Source organism: Mustela putorius, unplaced genomic scaffold (assembly GCF_011764305.1).
Source record: "Mustela putorius furo isolate JIRA1106 unplaced genomic scaffold, ASM1176430v1.1 tig00003853_pilon_pilon_pilon, whole genome shotgun sequence".
NCBI classification, from domain to species: Eukaryota; Metazoa; Chordata; class Mammalia; order Carnivora; family Mustelidae; genus Mustela; species Mustela putorius.
The window spans coordinates 34,247,882-34,269,474 of NW_025422005.1; the positions used below are offsets into that span (position 1 = coordinate 34,247,882).

Below are 21,593 nucleotides of genomic sequence, written 5' to 3' on the forward strand. Positions count from 1 at the left end.
GGCAAGAGGGAGGCAGGGGTTTGTGCTCCTCCTAGCTAAAGCCACTTGTTAATAGGCCCTAGATTCCCTTATCTCTGCGGAAAGGAAGGTAGCAATGAGCCCTCTCCCTTGCACCCTCCCCCCCCAATATGCCTCCCAGCAGGGCCAGGGAAGAGAGCCATTAGTGTGTGCCTCAGCAGACAATGGGGAGGAGAAGTCTCCAGAGCAAAGGACAACTGCAGCAATTAGAATGCAGGGAGGTTCAGAAGCTATTTAACTGGGTGACCCCTGAGGTCGCTGCATCTGACTCCCATCCCTGGATAAATATTGTATGAGAGGGGAGGGGGGAGAGCGAGGGAGCCCTCAGAGCGCTGCTCCTCCTTCCACTCTGTTCCCCACCCCACACGGCTGCCTCCAGCCACACACACCAGGAACATTATTTACAGCCCTGACAGTCAGAGCAATCACTCTGCTAACCAAGAGGGAATGGACAAAGTCGACTTACCAAAAATTGACTATGGCAATTGAAGAAGAAACCAGGGCTGTGGGGGAAGGGAGCTGAGCCAACACTGAGATGCAAGGCTTCCCCCACATTCTGGGTCTGGCTGGAGCAAATATTTCCCAACACCCCAAGACCAATGGCAGGTGAAGCTGGTCCCAACTGGCAGAGTAAATCAGAAATGGTGTCTCGCTCCATCTTTTGGGGGCTTTCTAATTGAAAAACTCCTGGATCTCACCACTACCCAGGTGTTCCTTAGCAAAGATGGGAGTTCTAGCAACCTGCCCAGAGGACGTGGGACTAGCCACATTGTCACTCATCCAGCGGGTTCCTCAGCTGACCTCTAGGAAAAGGCCACAGGCAGGAGAGTCTGCCACAGCAGAAAGGGGTCAGGCTGGGGAAGAAGAGGAGGGCATCTGAGTGCGGGTTGCGCCTCAGCCCCCACATGTTTCACTCCTCCAGTCCTGCTCTAATGCACCCTGACATGCCTCTGAAGACAGAGAGCTGTTTGCAGTCAGCACCGTGATTTGTTAGTAATTATTTCCATGGTGTCACATTGCTGTCACTCTGTTAACAAAGAGACAGGCTGCCTCAGGCTGCCTGCAAGAAAGAATCGCAGAGAAAAAGGCCTGTCAGGCTCCCGGGATTCTCTGGGCTGGCTGGCTTTCTTCCCCAAACCAACATCCTTGCAGGCTTAGGAAGAAACAGTTTTATAGAACTATCAAGTCTGAGTATGTCACCCTTTAGCCAGGGACACTGAAAATTTACCCCACCCACTCACAGCCCTCTCTCCCAAGCCCTCCTGAGTTAAGCCCCCGAAGTCCACAGATCATACAGGCCTAGGCCATTACGCCAGTTGCAGCTTCAACTTCCCCAGCCTTCATCTTCCAAGACCCTTGCCTCCTGACTCCTCTCCCCCACTGGGGTGTTTGCAGCCTCTCATGTGCTGTTAGGAGCCCAACACAGGAAACCTACTTCAGACCAAAGTGAAGCAGCTGCCCCCCTGGCATCGAGAGTGGTTAAAGAGAATACGATGGCAGGGCATCTCCCCTCCTTGAACCTTTCAGGACCAAAGCTGCTCCGGTGTCAATGCCCCTGCATTCTCTAGACGCCTGTGCACCTGTGAGGAGATCCCCACAGACTGTCCGTCATTCCTAGTGCCTGGATTGGTCCGGTATCCACACAAGAACTGGTGGTTTGCTTTAGCACAGAGTAATGTCTCCATTACCCTGGCTGGGAATTAGAGGACAGATTGGCAAGCGCTGACAAAACAGAGGTCACTCACCTTACAGGCATGGAAAGTTGGAGATTAATTCTCTCCTCTCACGGAGGGAATCAGACTCCTGGACAGTGGAAGGGAAGCACCAATACTGAGAAACCCTTTCAATGCCAAGCAGTAACAGCAGGAGAGGGAGACAAAAGCCCTACAGAGGCCTTGTTAAGCTGGCAAGGGCCATTGCCACCCAGCTCCCTTGGAGCCCCACAGGATAGAGGAGCCTGGGCAAAATCAAGATTCTTCTGGCACCAGGGTCCAAAGGGCAGGGCTGGCTGCATGCACTGGAATGTAAACTCTATGAAGGCAGAATGTTTTAGAAGTTTTATCTCCTAACTTTGCTCCTCACCTAGAATAGTGTGAGACAGAGTGGGTATTTAATCAACATCTGCTTAAAGAATAACGAAATGGGTCAGTATGGCTCAAAGTCCACTTTCACAGGTCTGGGGCCAGCCTCTCCCTCAGAGAAGAGGGAAGCCAGTGCAGATTCCAGAAGAGACAGGGAGGCCACATATCCAAAGGACTGGCGTTAGGTTTTAAAGGATGAGGGAGATTTGGATAGGCCTTGGGAGATTCTCATAACGAACTGAACATTCCCATACTCATTTGACAACCATGTACCGAAGGGCTAAAGAAGGTATGTAGTCCAACAAAAGGAGAAGGGATAAAGTACAGTACAGAAATACAAGGGGACACTATATGGCAATGAAAAGGCTGAACTGCTAATACATACAACAACCATAGAGACTCTCATATGTTATGTTAAGCAAAGGAAGTCAGACATAAAAGACTACATTCTGTAGGATTCTACTCATTGGAAGTCAAGAACAGGCAAAATGAACCAAAAGTAACAGAAGTCAGAAGAGTGGTTACCTAACAGCAAAGGGCATTACTGAGAAGTGGCACAAGGGGATCTCTAGGACGATGGAAAGGGGTTTTTTAAATCTTGAGCTGGATGGTGGCTGCACAGGTATGTATTTGCATAAAAACCTATGGAGCTGTACATTTCACATTTGTATGCTTTATGTACCCTACTGTGCCTATTTCATACTAAGATTTCTAAAAATATTAGGGAAAAAAAAAGGTTAGGTCTCAAGAGTCACACAGAGTTGTGTTGTTGCTGTTGTTGTTTTTAAAACACAGAAACATCTCACCCAGAGTAAAACATTTTCCAGGAGCAAGAGTGTCTCCTTCTCCTTGGGAGTTCAGGGGATAGGCCCTCCAGCTTTCACTCTCTAGCTGCCAGAGGACAGAGGAGCCCAAATGGGCAAGGCCTGGGAAGGTTCAGAAATATTCAAAACACAAAGGAATGTAGCCCGAGTCCCCAGCCCAGGAGGTAGTAACAGCCTCTATTCCATACCAGGTGAGCTTCAGGGAAGCAGAGAGGGAACATATGGTCAAACCACGGCTCCAGCTGGTTCTGAGGCTCTCTGAAGCAGCCTGTCAGAGACTGCCACAAAGGATAGAACCAGACTTCCAGAGACAGTCTCCAAAAGCCACAAGACCAATTTGTCTTCCTGACAAGCCAGGCAGACACTGGCTGAGCTACCCCAACTCTGGGTTACGCAAAGGTCTCAATGCCTATAGCCCCTACTGCCAGGGAGGAGGAGGTGGTAAGACCCTCACAAGGGGAGTGTAACTTGGGACCAGTACTTAGGCAGCAGCTCTTGCCTCAGGACCAATGAAGCAGCTAAGAGCCATCCGGTCAGCGGCCTGGCAGCAGCCTACCTCGCATGAGGCTCCCCTGACCACACACACCTCAGAGCCTCATCACTTACCACACAAATGTCTTTATGTTTTATCAGGATTTTAGCCAAGCAAATCTTCCATTCCAGGGGTTCCAAAAAATCACCAGAGTGCTTTTAGATCCTTGGACACCTTCCTAGCAGATGAGGAGAGGAGGCCAACATTACAGTCCCACCACTGGGCCGAAAAGTGCCCAGAAAGTGGATCACTAGATGCTCTGCCTGCCAAGGAGGGGCCGGAACTTATTGATCAGACAACAGAACTTCTCCCCAGTGCCCCTCCAGGTCCAAAATCCTTCCAGACCAGACCAGCTGCCCCAAACTCAGGCTCCCAGGTAAGGACACGGGCTGAACTGCCTGCTGACATGTGGCTCCAGGACCACATGGAGAAGAAAGGAAAGGGGCTTGGGCAGGGACCTAGGAGTCCCCTGGGCACTCCAGAGAAACCTGCTCCTGCCCTAGGACCCGCCCACAGAAAAGGGGATAATCCCAAACCCACACTCAGGAGCCCCTTTACTATTAGTGCTGGACACCAGGACATGTGCCAGAGGGAAGTCTCACGTGTCTGTGAGTAGGCTGGCTCCAGAGGCCTGCAGGCTCTCAGGGGGAGGCGGGGCACCCCTCGCTCCTCGGAGCCCAAGAACTCTCGGCCCAAGGAGCTGTCAGGCTAACGAGGCTACCCCACCGCCACTCCATCTGAGCATGGCAGGCTGCACCGCACGACTGGCTTCAGGTGGCTCTTCTTTAATTAATGGCATCCCAGGCTCTGCAGGGAGCTTCACCCTACAATGAATGGCCCTCTCTCATTAGAGGCAGGCCTGCCATGATGTATTCAGGGCGAGGGCCAGGATTCATTTCCCTGTCTGTGGGCTGGGGATGGGAGGGAGGGAGGGGAGAGGCAGCGGGGAGAGATTTATATCAAGTGACTTGGATTAGCTGCAGCTGAAACATGACCCCATCAACTCCAGCTGCCTTCTTGGGGCTAACCCGATGCACCTCTGCTGACGAGAGGGCTCTAGGGAAGCTGAAGGGAGGGCAGAAGGTCTGGTTCTTGTTCTCTCTGGGCTTAGGCTATAGCTTGAAGGCCCAGAATTCCTATACAACCTCCAGAACCCCCTCCCCAACCACCACACACACACACTGGGAGCCTGGCCTGACTCTGAGCTCGTCTTGCCCACTGAGAGCCTCTGCACGGCCAGGAAGCTGACACACTGGCCTGCGAGCTAGAGGGCTGCCCGCGGCTGGCTTTCCTAACTACTTTGTGTAGGAAACACCCTCCCTCCCTACTTCAGAGGACAAGTGCACAACATAGTAATGCCCCCATATCTGCTATCTGGACAGGATCCAAGAACATTCTGCCACAGGGCATCTCAGACCTCAGGCTACCCAGCCCCAGGGAAAAGGCACTGACACTAAAACATGCTGTCAGCTATCACCTCACCAAGCATCCAAGGTGGGGAGATTCTGTACAAAACTGCTCGTCTCCACCTCCCTCTGAGGCCGTCTCACAGGGATCACAAGACTGAGCACGAGGACGTGGGGTCTTCAGGGCAAAAGGGTATCCACATGTCCAGCGTACTCAGAGACTCAGAAGTCTACCCTGCGTGCTGCTATTCACACAGGTGGTTCTAGGCCTGGGGGCTAGGTAGGTTCAGGTTGGCAGCAAACAGCACATAGCCCTACAAACCCGCCCTGTAAATCCCACTGAATTTGACATCCAGTCTTGCTTGTACTTGGGATAAAAATCATACATCAGAGCCTGTCCTCTAAGCATCCTTAGCCCTCACAGAAATGCCCAATTCACTAAGAGAGCTGGAGAGTGGACCCTCACCTGCCCCTGCCAGCCAATCAGAAGGCTGCTCTGCAAGCCTGCCACATCCCTAGGAAGGCCAAGGCAGTACGCCTATCATCTGTACACACACCCACTCCATGTCATCCACGCTTCTCCCTGGCCCTTGTGGAAGAGCATTCATTTACCCTTCCTTCCCTACTCGGAAAGAGATGTAGCTCAGTTCCGCTTTGCTAAGCCCTATTTGGCAATGTGTCTAAACACATGCAAACTTAATTAGTTCAGGAGGGGAGCCCAAGCACTTGCAGTGACAGATAAAAGTATCGGGAAATGAGACAAGTCAGGACTGCCAGGGAGTTCTTACTCAAGGCCCTTCCCCCAGCAGGCTGCTAATCAGAGGTGATGCAGCTCAGAGCTGGGACTAACTGGCACACCCATGGGCAAGGGGCAAGGCTTTCATGAGCTTGGTGACATGATGAGATCCCCTACATGCTTCCAAACATACTATAGGAAAGAAGTATCCAAAATGACACTGGCAGTGTTTTCCTTAGAACACATTAGAGGACTCATTCATTTGTAGCTCATGGAAGAAGCTCTTGGACACCCCAAACCATCCCTCACAACCCCTGGCCAATCATGCCCCCATATCAAAATAAACCTAACAGTCCAGACCTCCACCAATACCAGGTACCAGAAGCCCAGAGAACACCTGCCACTCAGTGCAAACAAAGGAAAGAGGGAAGGGAATCCCCACCATACCATGAAGGGCAGATGGCACAGTGGTTAAATACAGGCTGAGTCAGAATGTTTAAGTTCAAATCCCCACCACAAACTGGTTGTGTGCCCTTGACAAATTACTTACCTCTCTGGACTCCAGTTTCCTCATCACTTATTTTACAAAAAAAATTATAAAGTGAATTTATTTCATAGGACTGTGGTAGAATTAAGTGAGATAATGTGTAAATAGAACGGCAGGACTCCTGGTATATAATACATGCCTGATACATGCTGGCTATCTTTATTAACTAATGTAAATGTCTCCAGAGCAATCCCAGCCCTCAGTCTTAGAAGGCACAAACTCTCAGAGAGCCCTTCAGCCAGCTCCTAGGACCAAATTCTTCCACGGCCCAGGCTTGTGGGCCATCTCACCCAGTACCCACCATGGAAGGAAGACCCAACACCCTGTGCTGGCAGTGAGAAAATCCAGGAGCTTCCTGGCATTAGCAGCATAGTTCTCCAACCCTTCATACTCAGCCTGGTGCAGGAAGGCCCAAGATTTCCTCTTCTGTTCCATTCTCCCTGAATCTACCTTCCACTGATCTCTGTCATTCTTCCTGAGTATAGATTCCACAGGCTTACTCCATTCCTGAGCTGTTATTTATTCAACATGCATTTATTGAACAACTACTACATACCAAACATTGTTCAAGATTATAACAGAGCCCACAGTCTAGTGAGACAGACAGACAAGTAGAGACAGACACAATACAATTTCACGTATAGATAAGTACATGTGCTCCAGAAACACACAGGAAGGCACCTAGAAATTGATGTTCTGAAGGGTCATGAGGAACTGGCCAGCTAGAGCACCTGGCTGGGGTTGGGGGTGCACAGAAAGTATTAAAAGATGAGGTTCGAGAAGTATGCAAGGGACCCATTAAGCAAGATGACTTTGCCTTGAGGGCAAGAGGAAGCCTTGAGAGTGTTTTGCGGGCATGTGACATAATTTGCTATGGTCAGAATGGCAAGGAGGTAAAACTAGAGTCAGAGAGACGACTTAGAAGACTTTTGTAATCCAAGAAGAATATGTTGACCTGAGGGGCACCTGGGTGGCTCAGTCGGTTGAGAGTCTGACTCTTAGTTTTGGCTCAGGTTGTGATCTCAGGGCTGTGGAATTGAGCCCTGTGTCAGGCTCCATGCTTCACTGAGTCTGTTTGAGATTCTCTTCTTCTCCCTCTGCCCCTCCCCCTGCTCGCACTCTTACTCTCTCACATAAATAAATAAATCCAAAAAAAAAAAAAGAGGTAGCACCTGGTGACCTGAACTACAACAGCCGTAGCAGGGATGGAAAGAAGATAAAGGCTTTGAGAAACCTCTGGCAGGAAGAATCAACAAGATTTGGCAGTTAATTGGTTGTGGCTAGAGAATAGGCATCAAGGATGAGTCTCGGGTTTCTGACAGAACAACCAGACTGGTTCCAGTCACAACTTGAGAGCAAGTTGGAGGACTAAGTGTTGGGAGAAGGAGGACACCTGAACTTTAAGCATTCAGGTGGAGATACAGAATAGGTAGTTGGATGTCAAAGCTTGGAGTTCAGCTGGCAGATAAGGCAGACTGCTTTTCCCCAGCAGGATCTCTGCTGCCATGTCAAAAATGCAACCCCTTTACAGAGACATTCCCCTGCCTGGGTAGGCAGAGAAGAGAGAAAATTGGAAAAAGAATACTAAATGCCATGAAGAGCTTCAAGAACCATGAGGTAAGGCAAAGGAAAGGTGGGTCAGGTAGGGGAGGAAGCCGACCAAGGGCCAAAGCCCTAACAAGTGTCATTACTTAAACAAGTTGAGAAGGAAAATTAAATCCGTGCCCACTAAAAATTAAAACCCACCTCGGCAGGATCTGTGACTATAGCATCAAAAGCCCACAGAGTATCAACTCATCTGGCTTTGACAAAAGATGGACACAAAATGATTCTGTCGGGACCGAAGCAGATTTCTTTTCTCCAGTGGGATTTCTGCTGCCACTTCAGTTCCCATTTCTCAGTGCCTCACTAATCAGGCCCTTTCCAATGAAAGTGATGGGAAGCTGGCTGGGGGTGAGTGTTGGGAGAGAGGGGAAGAGCAGCAATGAGAAAAAGCCATGGCTCTGGGAAACTAGAGTGGGAAATGAAAATATTTGCTGAATTCCTTAGACTTAGTTAAATCTGAAAATGGATGTCAGAATAAGAAGCGAGCCCCATACTAACAAGTTGCGGGTGTCAATTTACCACCACCCTTGTCAGGTTCCTCAGCAGCCTTTACTGGGTGCATAAAAAGGTGATGGCTCTGACGAGAGCCATCTGACGAGAGGTTCCAGGAACACCGATAAGCTGTGCACTGTCACGAAACACTACTTAGGTTTCCTCTCTGGCTGTTTTTATTTTGTTACACATTTAATTAAGAGCCTTCCCAGCAGTTATGCGGAGTCCTGCTTCTAAAAGGCAGCCACAAAGCTCTCCTCCTCCAGCCCCTACCACCTGACATCTGCTTCCTTCTTGCATATTCTTTTTCAGAGCTTCACTGATCTTTTCAATACTAACCCAAACTAGCTACCAAAGTCTGCCCAATCCCTCTCTTTTAGAAGCAACATGGTCTTAGAATTCAATTTTGTCTAGCTACGAGTCTACCAGTTTAGGCCTCGGTTTCGAATTCTGTTTTGTTTTTTCCCTCTATAAAAGGGAATATAATTAGGAGGACCGAATGAAGTGTGGTACATGCTCATTAAAATCTGGTTTCAGTGTGGCTGGTGGTACAATTGATTAAGCAAATGACTCTTGGTTTTGGCTCAGGTCATGATCTCAGGGTCCTGGGATGGAGCCCCATCTCAGGCTCTGTGTTCAGTGTGTAGTCTGCTGTCCGCCCCGCCCCTCCATCCCCCAACGCCAGCTCATGCTGTCCCTCTCTCTCTCTAAAATAAATCTGCTCTGGTGCTACAGGTCAGAATGGCCAGACCCAAAGAGAACACCCTCTGAAATTCCCTCTTTGTCTCATGGAGAAACCCAACTGAGGAGACCTGGCCAAATAGTCCCCACAGGGATGCACAGGGACGTTTTCATACACACACATGTACATGCCATTCCCAGTTAATGCAGAAGATTCTGGAATATGGGTGTCTGGGATATGAATACACCAAAGAGAAAAATCCACCTGGAAGAGTGGGAGTCCTGGGAGGCTATCTGGAGAAACTGCACCTCTGGACTGGGTTACATGAGCCCCAGATGCTGGGTATGGCCTGAACCGTGCCTACCCCAAACAGCTTCTGTTAGGCTGCAGAGCTCCACCTAAATCCCTTCTCTGCTTCAGGCACTCAGAGTGGCCCAGATGCCATAAATAAGAGCAACAGCCTTCTTCCTCCTCACCTTCCCCACAGAACCTTCCCCCTGATTCATATCTGCTTCCAGATCCAGCCTCTGTAATTTCTCTGCCCCATGAGTGTCATCTGGGAACAGATCATCTGGAGCTCTGGGAGTCCTGTGCATATACCTAGAGGTATCCAGTTAGTGTGTGTACACGACCTGAGGGATGTGGACATGAGGTGCGTGGGTGTTTATATGCTTTGGATTTGCTTCTCCTCCTCAAGTCAGTGTCCAGCAGCAGGCTTGATATCCACCTGAGTGTGTAACTTCACCTCAATACCCAGCATCCAAAAGGCATAAAAAAGGACTTTGGTGAGAAGATCATGCCTAATTTGGTAGGAAATGTCACTCCAGAGCCACTATTCCTCACCCCCAACCAATACCCCAAGTATGCGCGCAAGTATGCACACACACATGCACACACACACACACACACACACACACACTCCCAGAATGCCTGCAGCTGCCTTTGGTCACAAAGAACACAGAGGTATCGATTCTATCAATCCTCAGCAAACAGTGCCCCCACCACCTCCACCCCGCTTTAGCTCCCTTGGGGCTGTCTGAAGCCAGGTATCCATGAGGACAGACAAGAGGCAAAAGTGTCAACCCAGCAACGGAACTAGTTCTGCCTTCCATGACCAGGGCAAGACCCGGAGACAGAGAAGAAAAAGCAGTGCGGACAAAGGAGGGACAAGGAGGCTGGGGAACTGGGTAGCTCCCTAGAAGCAGCCCTCTCTCATCCCACCAATGGGCCTGCAGTTGAATCATCAGGGCCTTGTACCCCAGATAAAAGGGTGGCACAGCAGAATGGTTAAGAGATAGGACCCTGGAGCCAGATTCCCTGGGTTTGAATCCTGGCTCCGTGTGTTCTTGGGCAAGTTACCTAACCTCTCTGTGCCTTAATTCCCTTACCTATAAAACAGGAATAAAAGTACCAAGGTTTATTAAACAAATGACTATTTCTAAAGCATTAAGGGTAGTAAATACTAGACATTTGGTAGGGGAAAAAAAAGGATCTTTTAATTCCTTCCTTCCAGGGCAGTAACATGCAGCCCCGCAACTAGAAGGGCTGTCGTGAGCAGTGGGACCTGGCAAAGGCAGGAAGGTCCAGACAACTGCAGTCCCAGTAGGGTCCTTGATTGGTCTACTCCCAGCTCCAGAGTCTGAAGGCGGGGTTCCCAGCCCTCTTCGCACCGTGGCAGCCCCAAAGATCCAGGGACTCGCTGAGCCAGCTGCCCTGTAGACTTGGACGTGTTGGCCTGTGAAAGGCATGACCTGGTCCCATAGTTTCCAAGCCCTGCCAGTAAAGCAGTCCTTCTCATACTCACATGACTTTCAAGTCCCAGTCTCCACAGGTGACAAAAATTGACTTGACGTTTGGATCTAAGAGGCCTTCTTTCGCCATCCACTCATCGACCCTCTGAAAAGTACACAACAAGAACAGATGAGATTTTCCATTTTTTTTCTTCCCAAGTCTGTGAAGAGCCACACCAAAGAAACGCAGATAAGCTGCTTGTAATCAGAGCAGAAGAAAAATGTAATCTTATCTGGCCATGGCTCTGCTCTGGGCTCTCAGCCTTGGCTCAGGGCTGTGGGGGCAGCGGGAGGGTGATCCCTGCAGGGAAGATCCACAAACCTGAATGAGTGGAAGAAGGGAGTCCCTCCACTGCCCCGATGCCTGGCAACCTAACCCCAGACGGGGTAAGGTCATATCCCGGTAAGTTGGTCCTCAAAAGCAAAGCCTAGCACAGGCACAGGATGCCCTGGGCCATGAGGACAGGCGGGAAGGAGGCCCCAGGCAGGGACTCCAATTCACAGGTTCATTCATTCACCTGTTCATTTCACCCTCCCGCCAAAGGTTTATTAGCCAAATTTATGAATTTCCCAAATGAGGATGAAGTTAATATTCACTGTGAGTCTAGCAGAAAAAGCTCCCTTGCTGGCCTGGAACTCCACCTTGATCCCTGTGGTGGCACTGCCCCGCTTCGGTCTCTTGAAAGCTCATAAACTGGCCCCGGATTTTACGTTTCTCCTCTCCTGATTGAGGATTCAAATTCAGATTCAGGAGAATCTTTTCAAAGCTGAGCTCAATGCCTAGACAGGGATTAAAAACTGCTCCTAAACACACTTTAAGTATTTCTTTCCCTTCATCCCTTTAATCAGTTTCAGCATTTGCACTCACATGGGAAGTACAGATACCAAAATCAGTATATACTGAGATAATTATCATAAAGCGCTCCTGAAGCATTGCCTATTTTTCAGAAGATCCAGGCATGGGGTGGGAGTACAGCAGATGACCACCGTGCCACTCACACAGAAGGATTCGTTTTTAAAGGCTACATTGCAAAGTCGCTACAAATGCAGGATTGAAAGTCAGACACATCTGGGTGCTAACCTTGGCTCTTCCATATCCTGGCTGTGTCACTGATGGGAAGTCATTTAAAAGTCATTTAACCTCTGTGAACTTCAGCTTCCTTCATCTATAAAACGAGGTAGCATGACTAACCTTACGGAGTTGTTTTGAGAATTAAATGTAATAATGTATTAAGTGCCTACCACAAAACAGACAGTAGGCTGAGAAGGCGAGAAAGGCAAATCATCTGAATACAATAAAATAGATGCAGCTACGGAGAAGCGACCAGAATGCTGTAGGACCAAGAGGAGGAGGTGACCAGCTCTACCTTTGACAGAGAAAGGAGTCAGAAAGGAAGGCTTCACAAAGACGCCACTCCCAACTAGGGACCTGGTGGCTGGGTTTGCATGACGGGGTGGGGCAGAGCAAAGGAAAGCACAGGCACAATCACTTTGTATCTGAGAAGCAGTTGTGTGCTCGGTATCTGCTTCCCCCAGCAGACTAGAAGCACCGTGAAGCAGGGACTTTCATTCATCTTATTCACTGTGTAAATCCTTAACCCAGCAGGGTCCTCTCAACAGATTCCTGCTGATTCACTAAAACATGAGTAGGGAATAGTGTGACCGAAGTCCAGTGTGTAGAAAGGAAGGACAGGATATGACACTGGGGGATACATGGGCCAGACTGTGAAGACTCCAGTGGGTAATGGCGAGCCCACTGAAATCATGAAGGAAGCTAACTCTTAGCAGGTGTAGGCTGGCTCCCTGGGACATCTCAGAGATACTGGGATGCCTGGTCCACGCCAAAGCAGTCTTTGAGTAGGGCCAAAGGTCCTAGGTCATTCTCTGGCTAGAGTGGTCCTACCTCTCAGGGGGTCAGAGCTGCTCCTTGAGCCAGACTGTGCAGACCCTTCTCACAGTCTGCACACCAAAGAATTCCCCTCAGCCAAAGAGTCTCCCCAGCAAGCTAAATTCTGGAACTTCCACTGCTGAATGGCTTGTTTCCCCAGCCTCCATGGCCCACTTGCACAGAGGACATGTACACATTCACACTCATGTATCCTTTCCCAAGACTTTATGTAAGAAAGGAAGTAAGGCAATCCTAGGGCTGCCTGTGTCATCCAACCTTGCTCTATTTCACTGGCCTTATATCCCCAAGGTAAGTGCCCTATCTGCTGGTGGGGCTCCCAATGCCCCAACTCATCCACAGTAGTCTTGGAAAAGATAGCAAGACAGGATGGTCAGGAGCCAGTGCCCAGCAGGACCTTCCCCATGAGAAGCACTTACTATTCCATGGGGTTACTCCTTGGAAGCTTAGGACCCAGCCCATTCACTGGTGCAACAGATGTTTAGTGAGAACCTTTTAGGGTGAGCTGTCCAGGGACGTGATACTATATTTGGAATAAAGCCTGTCTTTTTCCTTCCCTTCTCTGCTTAAATGGACGAAGAGTTAGAGGAATTACCAAGACAATCCCCAATCAGCTGTGGCCACCCTCCCAGCTATTGAAGGTCTAGCATGAGTCCTACCTGAACCAAACTAGTCAAGACAAACATCTAGCTGACCACTAGCTCAGGGCCTTGGTTAGGACAAGAAGTCAGCTTTTTAGCTATTTGACCAACTCAGGCCTAATGAGACAAAGCAGAGCCCATTCTGGTCTCCTGGCCAGAGACTCCCTTTTCAGGCTGATGCCAGGTGTCTTCCCTTTTCACCCACAAAGTATGCTGAAGTAGCAGAAAGTAGCCTCATGGATAAAACTCAGAATCCCCCCTAGCATTCTGCTCCAGGCTGGCCTGAGATTAGCAGGAGGAAGCCTCCTGAAGACCATAGCTCCCTCAACCAGCACCACTGAGGGAAAAAAATCCCATAACCTCAATAGCTCTGGTTCAATGCTGGACTACAGCAGGCGTCTTCCTTCGAGGATCCTGGCCGGAGACATTCCAGGAAATAGCCGTGTGGCCTCCCTCAGGGGCTAGGCCCTGGCTGGGACACAGGAAAGGATGGGTTGGTCCCCTCTTTCTCCTTGAGTCTGGTCTTATAGGGAGCATCGATGCTGAGGTGCCCCCTCAATCATAGGAGCGAATCTCCCCTCAAAAAAAGAGGGTCAGTGGGGCTGTGAGACACCTCACAGTTCATCTTCTCTTCTCCCAACCCAGAGCTTGACTGATCAGAGAACCCAGGCTTGTACACTCCCAGGGACAGGAAGCATACCGGCCACCGGGCCTCCTCCATCCTGAGGAGTCCCAGGAAATTCAGTCTGTATCTCTCTCTCCCATGGGACAGGGCCTCTAGATCTTCTTCCCTCCCCAGGCTACCCCCCAACTTCCTACAAGCTGACTACTTCCAATGTAGACGTGCCCTGCTACCCACCCCCAACTCTGCTTCCTCCTGTTCTTCGATAGGGGCTGAGCTTTCGGTTTACTGGTCTTAAAGATAAATAAAGCACTTAATAAGATCCATGGGCTTTTTCTCTTCTCCCCTCCCCCTAGAGAGGAGCGAGGGGGGAAAGGGACCTTCTACCTCCCCCAGGCCAGAAGGGGTGGGAGAAAAGCTGAGGCCAAGCACAGCCCTTGCTTATTCCCTCAGGCTGGAGCATAAGCAGCAGCATCTTAACCTTTTCCAGCTCCCTGAGGAGAACATCCTAGAAGTGTGGTCTCTGCCAAGGGTTCTATAGCCTTTAATTTGATTTCCCTCACATAGGCAATTGTTGTAATTATTCTGATTAGGAACCATTACCCAGTGCAGCCTCTGCACCCCTGACAGGCACAGTGCATCCAGCGGCAAGCTGCAGTGGGGCAGGCGGGCCCAGCCGTACCTCCTGGAGGAGCTGACAGCAAACAAAAGCCGTCGACGGGGAGTTCTGGGTGAGTTAATGAAGTGCTCACATGCCACAAGAAGCCAACACTAAAGCTAAACAAAAACACCTTCAGTCTCCAGGGCTAGCCCTGTGGTGCCACGGCTCGGCTCCCCTCCTCCCCGATGCGCCCAGCGCCGGCTGCCCGTGCTGCCCAGCCCAGGGCCAGGGGCCAGGAGGGGGGCGGGGACCCCGCGTGGAACTCAGGGCAGCACTCGGACATCTTGCCAGTAACCCTGACGGGAACAGCTGGAGATGACAGATCAATGGTTCAATACTCTCAACAGCATGTCACTGATGTGACAGCAAATGTTATTCTAATCAAGCCATAATCATAGTCAAATTACACGGCTACATTCTCAGGAGGGGAGGGAGAGAAAGGCAGCGGGAAAGGGTCAGAGGTCAGGAATTAAAGGTCACTCAACCTACCTCCAGCACTTGCTGCAGGCTCGGCTGACCATCCACCATGGCTTGAATAATCCCGGTGAGCTGAAAGGAAAGAGAAATAGCCAATAGGTGGAACAGCAGGACACGGGGTCTCAAAGCCGGACTGGATCCTCTCCTTTCTCCTGCCATAAAAGACTGGCCTGCACTGCTTTTGGCTCAGAACCTGCCAGAGGCCTTGGGAATACAGTTTCAGGACATATGGTGAACTTTCTCCACAACATCCTGCCCCAAGAGGGGAAAACACATCCACACACAGGGTATGTTTCATACCTATTTCAACTTTCACTTTGAAAAGAAAAAAAAAAAAAGGAAAAAGATTGTATGTGTCTTGTATTCAATAAACTCCAATAAATCCCTACAAATTATAATCTAAAATACATATACCTCCAAGCTTCACAGACGTTCTTGTAGACCTTGAGGAATGCTCACATAGGACAGCCACACCTGGGTTCAAGTCCACCCCTTCTCTGGGTCTCAATGTCCAGCATTTTCCCCTCTAACATCAGAGAAGAGCCAGGGGAACCCCACAGGCATCTACCCTTTACCCTGAACACCTGGGTCCTCGATACCAACTAGGCAAGCAAGAAATAGACATCTTTAACTGACAGGGAAACACAGATGCAAAGGCCTAATAAAGGAACCTGGTCTAGAGAATTTCTAACTCACAGGTCTATGCTCCACCCATGTAAGACCTAGGTTCAAACAGGCTTGTTGCTTTGCTTTGTTTTGTTTTAAAGTGAAAATATCCTTCGAACACAGAAGAGGACAGACTGCCTCAGGGATCTGAGGCAGGAGGCCCCTATCCACAGACCTGGACCTTGCTGGAAATCACCATGCCCAATGTGCCCGGGGCTACTTCTACAGAGAGCTGCATCTCAGGCTTGCTGGGGAACTTCTTCTTCTTCCTTTTTTTAAAGTGTTGGGGGGGGGATTAAACTCCAATTAAACTATAATTACATTTAATGAATATCAAATACCCAACTCACAGGAACCGCTGGCTCTAAGAAGGAAGGTTATTTTCTCATAGCGACTTACATGGAATGGTAATACACACCTTTTAGGGAAGAAATTTTCATTTTAAGAACGCTGAGTTCCTCTAGGTGGGTTTCTGTAGTTCATCAAGTCATTATTAGGTGGTATTTTAAGGAAGTGTAAGGACACAGCCACTCTATTTTATATTCCAGAAACTGTTTTTATATTAATCTGTATTTTAATTGGGTAACAGCTGCTGCCTACAGACTTCCCATGGTCTAAAAGGAAAATAAATTAGAAAGATTAACTACACTGTTGTTTCGCAAGGCTTTAACCCACAGCAGGCCCGCCCGGCTGGCCCCTCCACACCCTTTCCTTGCTTGGAAGACCGAAGAACTGCCCAGCAGAGGGAGGGCCTGAGCCAAAGAGAAGGCAAGTTGGTCCACTGATGGCTAGGGGTGGGGCTGGGGGGGTGAGGGGTGAGGAAGACCTCTGGGTCAGCAGCTTTAATCTTCGAGGGCTAACACTCCTCCTTTCATTTAGTCAACAACTACTCTTGGACAGCCTACAATGTACTGGGCCCCATTCCAGGAACTAGGGATCCAGCCGTGAGGAAAAACTGAAATCCCTGCCCTCATGGAATCTGCATTCTTCTTGGCAGCCCCATCTAGGCCCAGCCCTGCCAGCACCCGGAGCCTGCACACCTTCCAGAGCACCCCTGAGCAGGCAGCGGCCCTGTGTTTTGTCTCAGGCACACAGAGGCCAGAGTCCAGAGTGGGCTTGTTGCTGACTCTAGGTGCAATACCCAGGTGACTAACGAGCACCCACCACTGCTCTTCCTGGCCCTGCTTCTCTCCTGCTTCATTCTTCTAGGACCAATCCATACCCCCTAGCTTGGAGCTAAGTAAGGACTATCCTGGAAAACCTTTAGCCACTTGTGCTTCTTAGAAAGCTCTGGGGGGGTCTGTGTGAGACATTCCCATGTCTCATCTGAGTCTTCTGGGGCAAGGTTAGGTCTTTCTCTTGACTCCTTATACTCAGGGTCACTGAGATGAGCTGAGCACTGAAGGGTTTCCAGAAAGGCTCACTCACAGAAAAAACCAATGGCACCCTTGTCAAGAGACCTCCCTCCTTGGCGATGGGTCTTGGGTCAGCATCTATGTACTCCACAAGCACCTGTTCTTGGCCCCCGGAAAATCACTAATATGGGGAGAGAAAGTCACTGCACTATAAAGGAAAACCAGGGCACTGCTCTGCACGACCTCTCACTACAGACTAGGCCCGCCTTTTCCACCCTGGTGGTAGGCAGTAGGGCTCCAGGGTCCTAGGGCTTTCTCACACTCCTGTCCAGCTGTCAGAAAGCCTGGAATCATCAGCCTGGGAGAGGCCCAGTGAGCCCATCTCCCTCTCTCTCTCCATGCTTCCTAGACCACTCACGGTTCAGCCAGACACAGCTTACAGCTGACCTCCTAAAGGGCTTGAACTCAACCTCCAGAGACACATGGGCTTGCACTATTGGTTCAGCTAGAGGCACCCTTCCAGGGGAAGCCCTCACTCCCCTGTATGAATCCTTCCAAGGACAGACTACATCTTACTGGCTCGACCAAGGCACTAGTTGAAGAAGAGTGTGAAATTAAGAAATTAGTCCCTGTATCTGATACAACCTAAGACATCTTTAAGACTTACAACAGAAGCCATGAAAGCTAGTTTAATAAATTTAATAAATACTGGAAAGTTCTACCTTAGGCATAACTTAAGTCCTTCATGCTGTAGTTTGAACCCAATCCCACTTGGGTTAATATATATTTGTAAAAAGCTTTTACATCCTCACAATGAAAGGTACTAGAGCAAAGCCAAGTATTATTAAGCTGAGAACCAGGGCTCACAGGCTAAACAGAGCTCAAAGACCTTAACCACTTAAAGCTGGAGAGGTGAGAGGAAGAATTAATGTGTGCTCTATGGCTCCTTTCACCGAGGGATTACAGATTAACTCCCGCTTCTCCAGACTCGGAAACCACAAGGCGAGGGGCTTTTGACCCTGACTGATAACATGACTGGTTACTGAGATCCCCTACCCTCACAAGGGCTTTGTCCGGGAACAAGCTGGCTTCATCACAAACACTAGCCACTACAGGAAGCAGCCCAGGACACTCAATGCCAATAGCATGTCAGCATCCAGCGCTTTCTCCTTTCACAGTTTATCTCCAACACAATCGTATTCTGACACCAAGACAGTTTGTTGATTACATAAGCACTTGTCTCTGGTGTACAATCTGATAATCAGACCCACTCTTTCTCCTCAGACAAAGAGACCAATAAATCTCACCCTTTATAAGTACAGGTGCAAGACAAAGCCCTTTACTGGCATTTAGCAAAATTGGTATTTTTTCTAGGGTTTTTTTTTTTTCCCCAAGACAATGACAACAACAACAAAAAAGGCTACACATGGTCAGGGACTGTGGCAGCAGCCCAGCTGCTAGAAGCAGAGATCTGACAGGTTGGAGCAGATTCTAGATGTGGGAGAGAAAGGGCTTGGGAAGGAATGAAACTTATCCCATCCTGTCTCTGTTAGAAACAAGTCAGACTATGAACTGGAACGAAGAAAGGATGTGAAGAAGGCTACTAACATGCCCATTACAGAGAGCAGTAAAAGTGTCTGTATATGGGTCACAGACCCACTCAAGGAAGCATCCCTCTTTCTGGATGCCCAACACTGAGCCTGTCTCTCCCTGCACGAGCATGTGCTCATATGTGTACTTATGTGTCATGATGTGTGTGCACACACATATACACACAGGTCAGGGTTCTTAAGAACTTCTTGTGCACAAGAGGGAATCCTACTGGAGGAGATGCTTAGGCACAATCCTTACTGAAGAAAGATCCTCTCTGACCGTGATGATCTCTCTCTGCCCCAAAGGCAGCCCACTGCCACACAGGACAAGGTTGCACAATGACAGCCTACACCCTGTGCCCATGCCTCTCTCTACATTCCAACTCCATCTGGAATGGAAATAGGGCAATATTTAGATGATCTGAGGTTTTCCAAAGAAGACTTCACTTGCTCGAAAAGACCAAGTGAGCAGGACAGTTACCAGGGGCAGGGGCAGGGCGGCAGGCAGCAAGGTGTGGTTGAATACTCTTTTGACAATATTCACTCATTTAAGGAACATGTGTCAAGTGCTTACTTGGCACTAGGCTCCAATGATGGGCCAGAGATAGATCAGAACCTCAAGGAATGCACGGTCTAGTGGGGAGACACATAAGTAAATACAGTATAATGCATCTGCTCAGGTCTTTGTGGTGGCACCAGCCATGGGCTCAGGGAAGGCTCCCCAGAGAAGGTGACCCTGAGCAAAGTCCTAGAGGAAAAGTGTTGGGGGTGGGGAGGGGGAGGACAAGAGTGGGAGCAGCGTACAGGCAAGAGCATCACGTGCACAGGGAGACGGTGAGGGGGCGACCTTAGGTGAGCAAAGTGTGGGGCATTAAGCAGGAAGATGTGAGGCTGGACAAAAGACCAGGACCAGGTCAAGGAGAGTTGGAGGCTCCAGAAGCCTGAGGCGAAATCGCACCCTTGGTGCCACAGCTCACTCACATCGTCACTTTCAGATAAGGCTTCAGGACAAGGGTCCCAACCTCACCATGCCTCCTGCCCTCCAAATTATGCGTGTGTGTGTCCTGTGGTGAAACTTTCCAGAAAAAAGAAGAATAGCTCTCATCATAGTCTCACAATCCCTCCTCCCCCTAACCCCCAAAAGCAGCAGCAGCAGCCCTGATCTCAAAAAGATCCCTTTTCCCAATACTCTCAGGTACCCACTCCTGCCCAGGGTTGAGCTCCAAAAGCACTGTTCCATGCCAAAACAAGAGTAACCTTTCCCAAATTTGGCCCTGCCCAGCTGTGCCTAGCTGCAGCTGGAACACCCATGGGGAGTCTGCACACAGACAGAAGGAAGAGAAGGACAAGAGGATACTGCATTTTCAGGCCAGTGGCTTGCTTAAGGAAAATTTTCCCTTTCCACAAGGAAGGGGATCTTCACCATTAAAATGGTGACTTTTTCCCCCCAAAAGGGGCAAAAAGAACAGATTAGCGCCCCCTGGTGGTACAGGTAATTTCCAGGGGACGAGGGGGAAAAAAACCCACGACGATTCCAGAGGGAGCAAGAATCTTAACATCATTAGTGGGAACAACAAAGGGGGTGAGAGACTACACACCTTGGGAGATGGATGCCTGCACCAAAAGGCCTATCTGGGTTGGGAGTAACACTGGCATCAAGCCCAGTAGCAACCCCCTGAAACTTCATATCTGGGCTGAGTCAATCTCAGAGTCCATGGGGCCCTCCCACCAGTGGCAGGCAGCCTCTTTCCCAGCATTCCCCACACCAAAACAATAGTTTTAGGATCACTCAAGAACTTTTTTCCTCATGTTTCACTTATATGCAGAAAGTAGATCTCTAAACAAAGGCACACTATCTTGAATATACCCCAGCCCCAAATTCTTAAAAAAAAGATTCCAGAAACACTCATGTTTTCCCTTTACTTCTGCGCCACACATACACGGCCCATGATTCCACTACAGCCCATGGCTACCACAGAGTGCAAAACATGACATGTCACAGGGGAAACCAGTCACAGAAGATCCTGAGAGTAAGAACTCTGCAAGGGCACCTGTTCTCCGCTATTAGCTCTTTTAAGCCTCTAGCAAGCATCAAGATCTCAAGTTAGCCCAGTTTCACAATCTGCAGAATGGGGCCAATACTAACCTGCTGGCAAAGTGGCTGAGTCCAACACCAGCACAGCATAAGGGTAAGGCCATTTCAGCCTCATATACCACTTAGACCACCCTTCTCTTTCCTCAACGACAGGGTTGTGCTTCCCACAAACTCAAGCAGGGCCACTTTGCTCCAGGACAGAAAAATATCACCAGAAGCTAAGAGAGCCTTAACATAACCTCTCCTTCCAAGAAGCTGAAATCTTTACTTCTTGTCAAGAGGCCCCAAGGGAAATGGAACTGAAGAGAAACTGAGCCCTGGAAGCACCACCCTTGAGTGGGGCAGCACTCCAAGTGCTGGTCACCAGGAGGGGTAGGGACAATAAGGACAATAAGGGAGGGAAAAGGCTGGGGACAGATTGTGCCACTTCTTGGGTCCCCAGTGACCACAGCAGTGCAAGTGGAGTGGCAGACTTTGTAAAATGCCAGCTGCTTGGCTGGGTCCCATGCTTACCTGCCTTAACCAGCAGTAAGACTCAAGCTGCCCCTAAGCAGCAGGGACAGTGTACCAGTGACCCAAAACTCCTGTCCCAGCAGCCCGGGCTGCCCCGCTCCAGGGCCCTTACCTCTGTACAGAAGGGAGTAAGCTGTGGATGGACTACGGGCTGGACATACATGTGAAAGGTAGACTCAATCTCCATGGTCCGACCATTTAGCTTCAGGATGGGGAACTCGATGATTTCCTGGAATGGCAAAGACACAGAAAAAGAAGAATACACTTTTTTAACCAACCACTTCAAGGAACTCAAGAATGAGGGACTGTTTTGGACTCCTGAACTCCTGACAGAACAGACCCAAGACTGAAA

The 21,593-nt window shown here is 49.5% G+C and overlaps 1 protein-coding gene across 10 annotated transcripts in view; it reads right to left on the reverse strand.

The window, feature by feature from the left end:
* The window catches only part of ERI3 (ERI1 exoribonuclease family member 3), a 126,203-nt gene that overhangs the window by 71,839 nt on the left and 32,771 nt on the right, over nt 1-21,593 (reverse strand). For all 10 annotated transcript variants that reach the window (XM_013044664.2, XM_013044653.2, XM_013044647.2 and 7 more), the window contains 3 exons: nt 21,354-21,470; nt 15,033-15,092; nt 10,728-10,819 (listed from right to left, as the gene is read on the reverse strand). In XM_013044664.2, coding sequence (XP_012900118.1) covers nt 10,728-10,819; nt 15,033-15,092; nt 21,354-21,428 — 227 coding nt within the window. In that variant the 5' untranslated portion in view covers nt 21,429-21,470. The remainder of the gene's footprint in view (nt 1-10,727; nt 10,820-15,032; nt 15,093-21,353; nt 21,471-21,593) is intronic.